This window comes from Toxotes jaculatrix, chromosome 5 (assembly GCF_017976425.1).
Source record: "Toxotes jaculatrix isolate fToxJac2 chromosome 5, fToxJac2.pri, whole genome shotgun sequence".
Lineage (NCBI taxonomy): Eukaryota > Metazoa > Chordata > Actinopteri > Toxotidae > Toxotes > Toxotes jaculatrix.
The window spans coordinates 7012328-7026734 of NC_054398.1; the positions used below are offsets into that span (position 1 = coordinate 7012328).

Below are 14407 nucleotides of genomic sequence, written 5' to 3' on the forward strand. Positions count from 1 at the left end.
GATTTCATTGCTGCTAAGTGTTCGCCATGTGAGCAATCTGTCTTCTTGTTCCTATGGGAAATGCCTGACGGGCTACTTTGAAAAAGTCATTACTTTCATCTGTACAACATAATATATTTTATAAAAGAGTTTATAATTAAAAACTACTAGACTTTTAACCTAAACTGCTCTATGTTCACTACCATCGGTCATTCCCGGGCAAAGGTGAACTCAAAACAAGCTCTAGCTGCCAGCGGCAGGTGTGGAATATGTCATTGTTGTTTCCATGGCAACCCATACCACAGTGTTCACCCTCCTCCATTGTGAGACGGCATGAGGAGTGTCGCTCTTTTTCGTGTGCCCCCCCCAACCCACCCACACGCACATCAGTGCGCAGAGAGGCACGGGTCTCTTATTGTCTCCAATATCTGCGGAGACACTCACACTGTCTCTCAAGGGCATCCTTTAAACAACTGTCCTTTTTATGCTTCTTTATTCTCCTCCCCCCTTCTTCACAACTGAACACCATCAATCTAGCCATTTACTTTAACTTTATTTCTCACTCCATTAGTTTCTAGGACACAGAGCGGCACAGGCAGAGAAAGAGGGGGGGTGTTGGGGGGGTAGAGATAGAGAGTGTGAAAAAAAATGAAAAGAAAGTTTGGCTCCTTGGAGAGATAAAATGTAATTTCACAGTCAACTTACTGTGATATATTATTTCACAACAATGGGGTGTGGGCTGATACAAGCCCTGCTTGGCACCTGTACAGAGCAGTTAGAACATCAGCGATGGCTCTCTGGAGGGGTTGGTCATGTGTGCGTGAGTGTGCGAGTGTGAAGGCAAAATTATCAAAAACACACCTGAATGGAGGCACCAGGAGGGTCCAGCCCAGTGGATCAGAGTTAACACAGTCAACTGTAAAATATGAACAGTCATGATAGGCGGCAGGGAAAAAAAAATCCAGTTTTGTTTAGAGTTATTTAATATGAAATAATATTTCCAGTCTGTGATTTCATGCCTTTGTGTATTGAGCTTTTAGTGGGAGTATGCAATGTAACAGCAGGTGTATATTAACCCAAGGAAAAAAAAAACAAAAACCACAAAAATCCAATACTCTCCCATTCTTCAACACGTTTGCAGCGAGACAGTTCAGCCAAATGAAAGAATCTAAACATCATTTATTCCAGTAGCTGCGCTCCCTCATTGCTCCTGCTTCGCCATTACACACACTGTTATCCAAGAACATGGAAAGGCATTGATAGATGCCTCGTGCTTCATTAGCTACAGTCTCTCAGCCTGGGAAACACTTACACAATATCAAACACCTTCTGCCAGAAACCCAATGAGGCAAAAAGCCTAACCTCTGCACTACATACAGCAGCAGGGATGAGACACGTCATATGAGAAATGGTTTAATTTTGACAAAAAAAACAAAACAATATCAGCTGACGTCCGTTCAGATAGGCTTCTGGACCTGTTTTTTAAATTAAATATTACAGACAAATTAAACAAAATAAAGTCTCTCGGTCAATACATTTGTGATATCAAGTGCAATCTAATCTTCAGATGAAAAGAAGTAAGTATTTCTCTCTCATTGTTATTTTTTTTTTTTCACAGTTTGCTGTTCTTCTGAAATTGGGACACCAGTCCCAGCACCTGCTCAGACGCCATGATGACCTTATTCTGCAGGTACAGAGCGCTGTTTTTAGACGTCTCGTTCAGGAAGTAACGATAGTTCACCATGATGCCGCAGGAGTTCGCCACGCCCCTGGGGCTGGTGTCGGCGTGCCAGTTGAGTCGCCACATGGTGGCGCCGTTTTGCAGGTGGAAGTTGGCCACTGGGTTGAGAGCATAACCTCTCCTTTTCTCCCCATAGAGGTACCAGGCACAGAGACGCATCAGGACGGGCTCCAGGACACGGGACAGCCTCTCTGAGCGCAGCCACTCGCTGGTGCTGATCAGCTTGCGGAGGGCGTCTACAGCCGGGGTCCCCGGGGATGAGTCCGTGGCCTGCTCCACCTCCTTCCACTCCTGCTCAGAGAGGAGGTCAGAGCCTCGGCCTTCCTTTCTGTACTGGTTGAGGAGGCCCTGGAGCCAGGAGGAGAAGCCTGGGATGGGTGAAAGGCTGGAGAACTGGGCGATGTGAGGGAACTCGCTCTGGAAGACAAGAGGAGAGAAGAAGGTAGATTTAACCTTTAAACATAGATTTTACACCCTGTCTAACGCGTTCATTTTATTTCACTTAGGCCCTCAAATCCCTTCTATTCCTCAAACTATTTCTGGTGTGAGATTGTCAAAATAGTTGAAAATCACTGTTTGCCTTATGTTTCACAACTCAATCACCCTCTGTCTTCAAAGATCAGAGGTATTCAGGCGTTTTTCATATGGATGAAAAGTTTGCTCACGCTTCAGTAACCTAGCGAGTATCAGTGTGTCAGGTTCATTGAAGGGTTTCCATGATGTTAAGTCTGAAAATGAAGACATGTCTGAAGCAACTGGAGATGAGGGTTATATTTTTTTTATGGAAACTGATCAGTCAGATATTTCTGGATCATTACTATGACAAAGGTAGCTCAGAGGTCATGAGCTTGACAGCGAAATTGCAGACCAGTGCGTGCAGTGCGTATAAATAGCCACCAGACAGTAACTGAGATTTGTGATTACTGTGTTTTTTTTAAAGTGCCAATAACTGAGCAGTTAGAGTATCCTGTGTGTGATGCAGTACAATATGCATGAACATAATATATATAAGGCTCCACTGAAGTACCAATAATCTTACTATTTGGGTTTTTGCCGCCAAACCTGCCCTGCATTTCAGGGTTAAAAAGTTTTTCTTGTTAATCCCCCATTTTGAAACTCAAAAAGTTGCAGAATCATTTGCATGCATACAGAGTCACTTCAGTGCAGAACTGCCTCAACCTGCCTTAACCAGCTTCTTGAAGAGAAAGAGAACAAAAAAAAAAAAGAAAACTAGGAAAGAGATGGGAATGAGAAAACAAGGTAAAGGTATAAAGAAAACAGATGAGAGGCAGCAGAGATTTGATCCCCAGTGGAATGCGGAGGGCAACACTTTTGCAACAGCGGAAATAAGGGAGATAAACACTCCAACCCCGGCATCAAAACACAAAACAAAATTTTTCTTGTTTGAGCTCAGGCTGCTGCTCGGGCCTTTAGTTCCTCAGACAGAGACAGCATTACAAATCACTTCCATTGCTTCATGATCCTGCCCTGCTGATGGAGATGGATGATCCTCTCTCTCCTTCGCTCCCTCTTATTCTGTGCTCCTCTTCCTCCGTCCCTTGCACACTCATCTTTAATACCCGTCCTCTTCTCTTACTCTCCTCTCCCCTGTGTCTCTGTCTCGTCTAGACCACCCACCCACACACACACACACCTACCCATCTCATGAGTTCTCTTCCACCCCACTACCCTCTCCTTTCGTCAAAGAACCCCTCCCCCCCCCTCCCAAACACACACCACCCATCTTCGCGCTCTGGCGTCTGGGTTGATAAGTGACAGAGCGACGTGGCAGGCAGAAGACTGAAAGGCTGCAGATGAAAGTGGAAGTGTCAGACAACCCCTGGAGGGACACGCTGCTGTCTGTCTGCCTCACTCGGCAACATTGTTTTCCTTTCTTCCTCCTTGATTTCACTCTCCCTTCACTTCAAGATCCAGCCTTCTCGCTTTTCATGTCCTGCTGGCTTTCCCCTCGCGTTTCTTCTCACTCTGCTGTATCATGATCTCGCCTTCATCACTCCAGCCTCTACTTTTAACTACTGGGTGCTTGCATGTCCATGTCGGGAGTGGGCAGGATTGACAGAACAGAGAAAAGAAGGTGGTGGAAATAAGGACAGAGGCAGTGAAAAGAGGAAAGGTGAAAAAGGAACAGGGAGGAAAGGATAAGCAGAAAAAGGAGGAGCAGTGCCAGAACTGCGCTCCAGGGTCTAATCTACAAAGACAAGCAAGACCTCCTCTCCTCACCTTAAATCACAACTCTGACCTTTTCTTTTCCACTCTATCATCTATCCATCATCATAGTGGTCCCTCTGTGGCTGCGCTGCTCCTCTCTTCACCTTTACGTAAGGTAAAGCCCTGTCAGAAGGCCAGGCCCTCTGCAGAATACAAGTCTGTGTTGTGGTTTTGTGTAGCCTCGGGGGAAGAGAACTGCACTTACACTGCTGGGGTCAGAGGTACGACGCCCACTAGGGACATAAAAAACGTATGCACTCATGGGTGCTTTTGATAAAAAGTGTCCAGAAAGGGTTTGAAAGTGACACAGAGTAGTCAGTTTCTCAACAGTACTTTACACTGCTCGACAAGGCCAAAATGATGTGACTACATATTTGCTCAAAACTGAATTAAAACCAAAGTCACACTTCTTGGAATCTGTCTTACTGTATAAAAATATTCTTCAGCCATATGTATATGTGTGTGTGTGTGTGTACATGCACAGAGTTGCCAGCCTGAAAACATTATACCATCGCTGATTTGTAGTTAGTGCTCTGTGCTTTTGTAGGGCAGTATAGAAAAGTTAAAAAGTAGAAAGGGAGAAGGAAGATGTTTACACGCAAAGCTAGTCGACCTCTTGATGAAGACAACATACCAGCAAGGCTTTTACTACGCTGTGCAATAACCTACTTTCCAGCCTCTGACACAAACAGCCCTAATGCTGAAGCAGAAAGCACAAAACAATATCTGCTGAGCTCACTGAACTGTATGCTGCTATTAATAAAAATGCCAATAAGTGCAAAGCTTGTAATCAAAACATTCCTGATGAATGAATAACTAAAGTGGAAGCAGCTTAAAGCTTTGAAATCTGATTTTTATGAGGATATACTATAAAGAGCGGTTTCCCATCTGTTGGGTAGAGTGGCTTTTCATGTTCCATTCAGTGTTCCAATCATTTAACAAGTGTGAGCTGAAGTGGCCCAGCATGAAGGGCTCTTGCGCTTATTGAGAGGGATGGATGAGATTTCATTGCTGCCTTTCTGGTGACTACTGCTCTGTTTATGTGTGTATGCATTCATGTGAGTATAAGCAAACGGTCAAACAAGTGGGAGATTTAGGATTCAGCACGGAGACTAAAAATTCTGAGAAAGCAATCAAACGCAAGGCTCGCCTGTCACAGCTATAGTTCTCGCTGGAATAACGCTGTGCCGGCTGGGCCACACCTGAAGGCTACCATATAAGCCTTTTAATTGAATTCAGCACGTGAGTCATACAGTGTGGAACATTTTATTCCTGGGGTGGAGAAAAGGGGACATGTTTTAATACTACACCATAAGGAAGGGGGTGAGGAGCTTGGCAGAGAGAGTTAACAACTGTATCGGTGCATGTGTCATGTGCAGTGCCATGATAGGATGTTATTATCTAGCTCTAATGGGACAGTTTGGATGGTTTAAAAGCTTCACTGATAAAACTGGGTACCCTAGGTTATTGTATTTAGATAACAGATGTTTACATAACCTTGCCTCTTCTTAAGCGCTACCATCAGCTTTGCCCCAGCCAAGTCGTAGCAGGAACTTGAATAGAATGGATTCAAATAATTCTTCTATTACAGTATTTTTACAGTGGCTTTGGCTCCATTTTCACAGTGTTTTAATTAGCAAAATTATCATTCTAAAATGCTATGCTCCAATCCAAACAATTAATCATTGCTGCATTTTAAAATAAAATGGTAATTTCCCCAAAGATAATATAAATTGCAATAAGAGAAAAAAAAAAGCATTTTATGCACAATGTATTATGTTAATATAAAGAGAAATGCTTGAAAAAGCATGTTGTGTTGACTCAGCGATTTGCACATTCAGTTATAAGCATTAAATCTTGTTTTAATTTGATGTGGCTGTGTTCTGAAGACTGAGAAAGTGACTTGGTGTGTTTCAGGACAGCATTTTGTGAGGGTGACAACTTAGGTCAGTCTGGATCTTTGCAGTTAAGAGATTTGTACACTGGAACAGAGCCAGAGCCAAGTGGAAAATACTGTAATTCGAATTGTTCAAAATGTGTAGATGTGATGATTTCTCCACTTCTCGCAATGATTAGTAGCTCATTCAAATAAACCCTAACCCTAACTCAAATCATTTTTTTCTGAATGCAAACATTTGGCTGACGAGCACTCAAATTACTTCTCAAATCCCTCCCGCACCCACCTGCAGTTCTCGCACCACCCTCTTGATGAGGTAGTTGCCCAGCTCCACCCCCTGTAGGCCAGCCTGGGTGGAGGAGATGGAGTAGAATACGGCCGCATTTATCTTATTAACGTCCTCCTCAGAGTCCAGCGTGCCGAACTCACGGACGATACTCTTAAGAGAAAAACACAAATTATGTAGAGTCACAAAGACAAATTCTGCTTTACTCACTCAGATACAAGTGCATTCTCAGTGTTCTTATAGGGATCGCTGTGGTCAAATATTTCAGAGGTGCACTATATCGCACCATGAAATATTTTCAATTTTCAGTATTGTCAAACCCCCCTTTTCCCCACTGTAAACAACAAGACAAAGAAGCCCGGGCTGTAGAGGTTGCTCCCAGAGGAATAAGCAGTTTAAAGGTCTTGGTTTTGTTTTTCACACAGTAATAATCTATTTGTCAGCTGAGAGAAGGAACAAATGATTTAATCCCAGATGTTTAACTATCCTCCTGCAGATGTACAGTAGCTTCTAACCTGAATGTTATCAGAAATGTCTTCAGTGAGGGCCACATGTAGCACAACCAGGGGCTCTCCTGGCATGGCGGCATGGGTGAAGGCGTAACAACGACGGTATGGCCCCACTCTGCGCTTCAGGTCAGTCCAGTTCCTTACAGGATGCACCGCCTCATACCTGACAGAGAGCTGACGGTTAGTCTTTCAGTCTTCAGTTGACAGTTCACTAAGCGTTCACTTAGTTACTGTTGCTGCCAAGCTTTCTGTTTGCATACATATGCAGGTTACAATAATAATGGTGGAAGATATGTCGATCAGAATGGTCCTGAATTTTAAACAGATGCGGACAAAAGCAGGGCTTTTGTTTACAGCTCATATTGCTGGCTGAAAAACGGTCACTGGCAGATTTTATTGGTTGCAGCTACCTTTCTAATTCAGCTAACGCTAGCTCTGACAGTGGCTTTAAATGTTTTCCGCTGACTTTTAAAACAAGAAAATGTGTCTTAAACATGCACCTGATGGCTAAATACATGATATTGTGCTTAAAGTTTGTGGCTAAAGCTGTACGTCTGACACAAAAGGTTAGCATCAGCAAAACAGAGGTTGGGTTTATGCTTTTGATTTTTAAACAGTATGTTTCACTTTCAGCTTTACAAGAGAAAAGGCATTTACGACGACGACCCACTAATTTTCATGGGGGTGCATAAATGCTCTTACTGGCTGATCTTCTGCAGGATCTCGCAGGGGGACTGCCAGGTGATTCTCTCCAGTCGGAGCAGACCTACAGAGAACCACTCAGACAGCAAGCTCTTCAGCGTGCCGTTCAGGTCCTTGGAGAGAACAAAAAAGGTGAGAGTTTAGAATTAATAACCACTTCCAACTGATATTCACAGCTTCACCGCACTCTTTCCCTTGTCGAGAACAGCTCAGTAGCCAGGCGTTGGGGAGAATGAAAGGACAGTCTTGCATTTGTATTTTATGATGGTATAGGACCTATATTGTGTGCTGTATCAATAAAACACAGGTATACAGGTAAATCTTATATGCACATGATGGATAAGAAAAAAGAATTAAATCCACTATATTAAGTTTTCTGAGCACTATGGGTAATGTCCTTTTACTTTAGCTATGAAAGATTTTTTTCTCTTTCTTTTATATATTATTGAAAAGAAACTCCATAAAAGTATTCTCTGGAGATCGCAGCTTTCTTTTTTTTAAATAACTATTAAAAGAACTGGATAAACACACAGTCTTTACAACCTCACAACCTATTTTATTAAGAGAACTTACAAACTCTATCTCACTGACTGACAGCAAGGTTGCTTAAGTTTGTCTGTAGGCTATGAACAATTCCATACCCACATCTTACATACTTTGCAGGGGGCATGGTCCCCTGGGTGTCTGTATGCTGTTTGAATGTTTTCACATTATGAGTAGTGATTTGTTTGAGCTTGCAATGGGTATAGGGAAGGCACTTCAATAAACAACTTGCCATTTCAAAGCAGACCTGTCCTCCTGCAAAGGTCAAACTTCATTTAAAGCAAATCTCTTGCAAACACACAAACAAGCACACATGCAGTGTGCACGTAAACACACTCAAACACATAAATACTGCTTATATTTGCTATTCCATAGGATGATTTCACTTCAAGCTTCTTTTAATGCCTGGTTGTCAGTCATAATAATAGGTAATACCAAGAAGCTCAAATCCAGTCATGGTATAAAAGCCACTGGGTGAGATTCTATGTGAGCAACTATCGAAACCAGAACTAACAAAATTTCTTCCCCACATATATGCATCAGAACTCGCATCATTCAGCTCAGAGGTTTCAGAGAGGTTTCACGCTGGAAAATTCTGTTGAGTGAGGAGCAAATCAAAAGTAACCCTCAGAGGAAATAAATGAAATAAATAGTTCAGCAAAACTTCAATCACTACTTATGTGATGTGTGTGTATCTATGTGTCTTTGTGTTCCTCAGACTTCACAAGCCACCAGAGGTTAAATAATCTATGATGGCCGATAATCCCACCCTGGCATTTCTGCGGGAAACACAACACATCAACAACCCGCGAGAGTGCAGCCGCTGCCTTGGGTAGCCAATTCTCATCTGCACAAAAGGAAGGCCAAACTGAGCTGTGTACCCCATTGACCTGGCGGAAAATGAAGTCTTTTGAAATGGAAGGGTCTAGCATTTGAAGCCCGAGGTTAGGAAAGAGACGGAGGAAGCGAAGGAAGGGGAAAGAAGAAAATCCTGCACTCCATCAGAAAGAAAATGAAGCTTTTTGACACTGGAGCTGTATCAATGCAGTGTGGCACTGATGCCTTGAGTTGATACAGCCTGTGCTACAAGGACCCTCTCTACCGTGAGCCCCAGTTATTGTGTGATTATTCGGAGCGATAGAGACTGCAGTGCCTGGATAGAACAGCCTGTCTGCCCAAGGCCAAATGACCACTGGCTGCCAAAGTGTTTACAGGTCAGGCTCAGAGAGTGCCAGTACCTTTACTCCAGTAGGCCGCATGCCACTTGACAGCCTGGCAGTTTAACTGTGGGGAAAAAATAGCCTCACTGATATTTTATGTAATCCCAAAGAGCCAACTAAAATGACATCTCTGACTTGTCTTTACATCTTTCATCTAGTCAGCTCGTGGACAGGTGAACAAGAATGAAAGGCCTGGAGGTAGAAGGACTGAGGAGGAACATCAAAAATCAATTACCCAACCAAGAGAGACTAATCTAGCGTAGAATTCAAAGTGACACGTTTGCAAGAACCAAAGTAAATGCAGCCTTGCAAATCACATACTTTGGTAAATTTAGAAATCGTATCTTTTTACCCCATCTGTGATTCAGTACTACTTTGATTATCTGCATCATTTTTTCTCTCCCCTGGTATGCACATACCATCAATACGGGTACTAAAAGCTTCATATTTACCATGACCTTTTCTCATTTTTAGCTCAATCAATTCCAGCAATAACAACAAGCAAAGATTGCTGTGCACCACCAAAACCAATGTGGTCTGCACTGAGAACAAGTGAGTTCTCTGTAGGTAGCTTAGACCTTTTTAAGCTACAAAAGCTCTCAGTGGGCCTGGGTGATTGAGATTAAATGCATCAGAGCCACCTCTCAGCAGGAATAAAATAGATATTGAGCTGGAGAAGAGAGGTCCTCTGGCTATAGTGCAGTCAAGGTGTCTAAAAATCATATTAGGCAATGGCTCTTAACACTTGATAACGAGAAGTCAAAGGCACACAGGCTTTCAGCTCTATTCCAGAGTGAAACTAAACAAAAACTGATCACTAAGATGACAGAAAATCTTTTTCACTCCATCATCAATAAGCGCAGGGCAGTTTCGAGACTATCTCGGTTTTTGATGTCAGTTTTGTTATCTTGATTAAATCACCTCACCATTACAGGCTTACAAATCAGCAGTGTGCATTTCATCTTGTGCGTTCTGAGGAAAGTGAATACGACATGGCAACTATGACAGAAGCAGTGTGCTTTAAAGACGGCCACCATCTAACAAATGGTGTTTTTTCTTTTACATATAAAACTAAAGAACTTTCTTAATGGCACATAATTGGCATAGAATGTGTCCACATTTACAAAACTCTATAGGGGCTTTTTGAGTCTAGTTTCAATAAAAGAACTGCTGGTGGTCTGTGTCACAAACTGCAATCCGCCAGCACAAAAGCTTATATAAAGCCACTGTTCGATTTATAAATGCAATTTCATGTCAACTCCGTGTGAGTCCAACTTAAAGATACAGCCAACATAAAGACGCCATACTGGGTTTAATGGCAGAAATCAAACTTAGAAAGTTGCAGGACCTTACTCAAATGCAGGGACTTCTGTATCCAAATTTGATTACTTAACAATACAAGTAAAAAAGAAATGAAACTAGTATCTTTATAATATGCTAGACAACTGCCTCACACTATTGTCACTTATAAAACACAAACAGCAGATCTCCAACCTCTGTCAAGCTTAATAATGCTAAGGAAATAAGCATTGTTTGCTGTTATTTACTGTTTATTTGCATAGTTGTTTATTAAGTTTATTTGTTTCTATTTTGCTCAGCTGCGGTCAAGCTCTGATCCCATCGATAAAACCAGAGCTGAAACACTGAGTCAATTAATAGATTAATCAGTCAGTAGATTAATAATCATAACTTTTTAGATATACAAAATTCATTGTTGAAGTTATTTTTCAAGCATAAGTGCCAATGAGTCTCTGGTTGCAGGTTCTAAATTGACAGGAACTTTTCTTTTTCTGAAAACAAAAACAAGCAATTTGATATCATAACTTTCGACTAGGAAACTGTGATGGGCAAACATCTATGGCATATTTCTTGTTCATTTGTGCTTTGGCAGGAAAAAACAATGAAACCTGGACAAGGAAACTTGACTGGGGACAGAGCTGTGGAGGTGTTAGATGGGAGTGCTCAATTGAATTCTTGGTCAAACTAAGTGCATGGAATTAACAGCAAGCTTACCACCTCAAAAAATATCCCGCTCTTATTCCAAAGTGTGCGTGGAAACTGCTACATTTCAGAGCTGAACTGAAAGCTGTAATTACATCTGACTGAACATGAATGACTGAACAATGAGGTAAATGAGACAGGAGAGGTGGCTTTTCTGAAAAAATAAGTAAAAATGTGCCATTAAGGGGGCAAATAGCACAGCAGTCATGTATGTGTATGATGGAAATTTATTTTTCCTCACTGCCTTTGCTTTCAATTTTATTTTCACTTTGTCTTCAAAAGATTCATTCAAAATTACAGGTTCTATTTTAACGCGAGAGCCTCCCAGCCACTGAGGAATGCAGCTCTGATCGGCACTGTAAGCTGATCTGTAAGACGTGCAGAAAATATGAAGGAAGCCCTGAAATGGAGCTTAAAGGTGTCTCTTGCCAAACAAGCTCTGTCTAACTTATTGACAAAAGCCTCCTAAACTGTAACGGAAATTAAAAAAAAAAAATCTAATTTACTTCCTCCAGTGTGGTACAAAGGGTAAACTGGAGCAAAGGTCATTTCCACACAAGCTGTGATGAAATGTGAACCCTGTGGTGGGGGCCAAAGCAAGGGGTGCAGTTTGCGCCTCTGAGTGGATTAGTTGTATATACGGCTGTACTCCGCCTTCTGAGCTAATGCTGTTAAAATATATCACATACAATGTCTCTGAATCACCGAACACTCAGGCCCAGCTATTCAGGCATCAGCGCCAAAACGCCTAGACGCCCACTGCTTTGACTCATGCGAGCACCCGTAGGAAATGTAAACAAATCCTTTACCTTAATGTGCGGGCTCTCGCTAGCTTTGGATGAGATTATTTCAAGCACGTCAGCTCGGAGATCCACCAGAAACTTCACTCCACCCTCGACCCTGCTGATATGATTAAGCAACTGTTTATAACGGGGAGTCAAACTGTACCGAAGCCTGTCTTCAACCTGCAAAATGGTCGCCAAGTCCCGTAGCTGAGTGTCAAGCAGCCTCACAGCTAGCTCTGAAACGCTTTTGTGGTCTACTCCGAAGTCTTGTGACAGCTTCGTCAGGACACAGAGTCTGTCTTCCTTGTCGAGACTTCTGTAGAAGTGCATGAACTCCAAGCTGTTTGATTCAGGGGGAGGAGGGGATTTGTCTCTCGTTTCGTATGTGGGTAAAGGTGCGACGACCCTCGCCAGTATCTCCTCCATGCCCGTGACACCGACGCGAATCGTGGAAGAGTACCAGCGCCGGCCGCTGATGTCCGAGGCCTCCAGAGCCGCTTTGAGAATAGCCCGGTGTCGCCAGCACCGCACACTGCTTCGAAAGGCCCAGATAACAGAGTAGGATATCATCGCCAGGGGGGAGCTCAGCTGTCCGTGTGGGACCCGCGACCAGTGAACGCACAGGAGGGAACCGTTTCCGGGTCTCTTAAAGAGACAGTACAGCTGGCTGGGCAACAAGTTTGAAGGTTGCACTGATCCATGACAGGTCCACTCTAAGTATAAAAACAAAACAAGGTATTGTAAATCTTTTTGGTATTTAAGCTTATGAATAAACATAGTGATACCTGAGGTAATAGGTATGACAATCAACAAAATAGTACTGTTGTTGGAACTGTATTTCAACAACACTCATCACTATCATTAAACCTCCTTGGCAGTACAGCTCACCGAGTGGACACATCCCCAGACTGTGTACCGAATTGTTTCATTTGTAACAATTCACAAATGAAAAGTTTATATTAACTAACCCTATGGCTATCTACTGGTGGCCAGCAGAATTTTGTTTATTAGATAAAACAACACATTAGAAAGGCCCATTTTAAAATGATTACACAATTTTCACCCCCATATTTGTAAGTAAAATATCTGCAGTATTTCTTATTAATGCATTTTTTGTAAATCTTCAGTAGAATCAGAATTCCAATATTCCATTTTTTTGTCAATCTTCAGTAGAATCAATATTGTTTTTTATTTGTTTGTTTTTACACAACAACTGGTACTCACTAACGTCTTGGTCGGATGTTTATGTGTTACTATATAGTTGCTTTTGTAAATAAATTTATACATTTGCTGAATACACTGTTTTATCATTTCATTTATTATTTATTATTACAGTTTCTGGAGAACGTCATGAAGCACAATTGCTGTTTTGTAAACACCTTTTTATTTTTTGATAGAAATTATTTTTTTTTACTGTCCCTGCCTTATGGTATTATTTTGTGAGTTGCCATGTGTGTGCAGGCTTTCTGAGATCTTGTAGAATAAAAGTTTACCTTTAAATCTGATTTTCTTATTTTCATGCGTCCATGGATACATTTTTTTGTCCTCTGGATGTTGGTTATTTGTAATTGAGGCATTTTGCGGAAACTGTCAGGTAAAACTATCTGCAGAGTGTAGAAGGTTTTAAATGCTGAAATACTAATAAATTAGGTCATAAGGTGCCACAAACCAAAACTAATGTAATTAGCTTGTTTTTTTATTGATATAATTCTGGATTAAAATTTGTCATAAAATAACAACAGTAACTATTGAAAGCATTAGTATAACACAATGGTCTTAGTAAAAACAAAAAAAAAAACAAAACATAGTTTTGATACTGATTCAATTTTCTGAAGTGAAGCTGATGGAGATAACGCCTTTTCTCCGTAAAAGGTGGGATGACAAAACAAAAAAGACAGGATTTCTCTGTACACATGGCATAGAAAGTAAGAACAAATACTTCAGACCTGAATGGGATGTGATGGCCCCGCCAGTTTACAGACAAAATGGCTGGAGTGAAATTAACTTGTATCAGGGGGGAATCAGGAGCCGAACTGAGGTCATTAAGTCAAGTGGTGCTTGAGATTTACTTGTTTTACTACTGTTAAGTGCAACTTTGCCCCTCCAGTGACTGTGACACATTCCTACTCCACTACTCACGGTCTACATCAGTTCACAATACTTTTTGCTTTTCAAACAGTCATGCTGTGCAGTGCAAGGCAAAATAATATTATAGGTTTCGCTAGTCAGTAGAAAGATTGGTCATCCAGCAAAGTTACAAAACATTCAACACCATTGTCAGACGAATCCATATAACAATTTAAATACCACTTTTCCTTTCAAGTTTGGTCTGATGAATGACATCAGGTATTTCGAAGACCACAACCAGTCATTCCTGCGACACCTAAACACAACACCACACGTGATCCTGTCAGGATCACGGTCAAGGAGACAGGTCACAGAATTTGCCGTAACACCGTCCAACCTGGCAACCTGGCAACGCTCGGAACTTCCTCAGCCAATCAGAGTGCAACTT

At 41.8% G+C, this 14407-nt stretch overlaps 1 protein-coding gene across 1 annotated transcript; it reads right to left on the reverse strand.

Moving 5' to 3' along the window:
- Nucleotides 1-1509: 1509 nt before the first annotated feature.
- Nucleotides 1510-12526, reverse strand: mlycd (malonyl-CoA decarboxylase). Its single transcript, XM_041038610.1, has 5 exons — nucleotides 11917-12526; nucleotides 7344-7456; nucleotides 6648-6804; nucleotides 6133-6285; nucleotides 1510-2137 (listed from the first exon to the last, which is right to left on the reverse strand). The coding sequence occupies exons 1-5, from the start codon at nucleotides 12460-12462 to the stop codon at nucleotides 1592-1594; spliced, it is 1515 nt and encodes a 504-aa protein (XP_040894544.1). The 5' UTR covers nucleotides 12463-12526; the 3' UTR covers nucleotides 1510-1591.
- Nucleotides 12527-14407: the final 1881 nt, after the last annotated feature.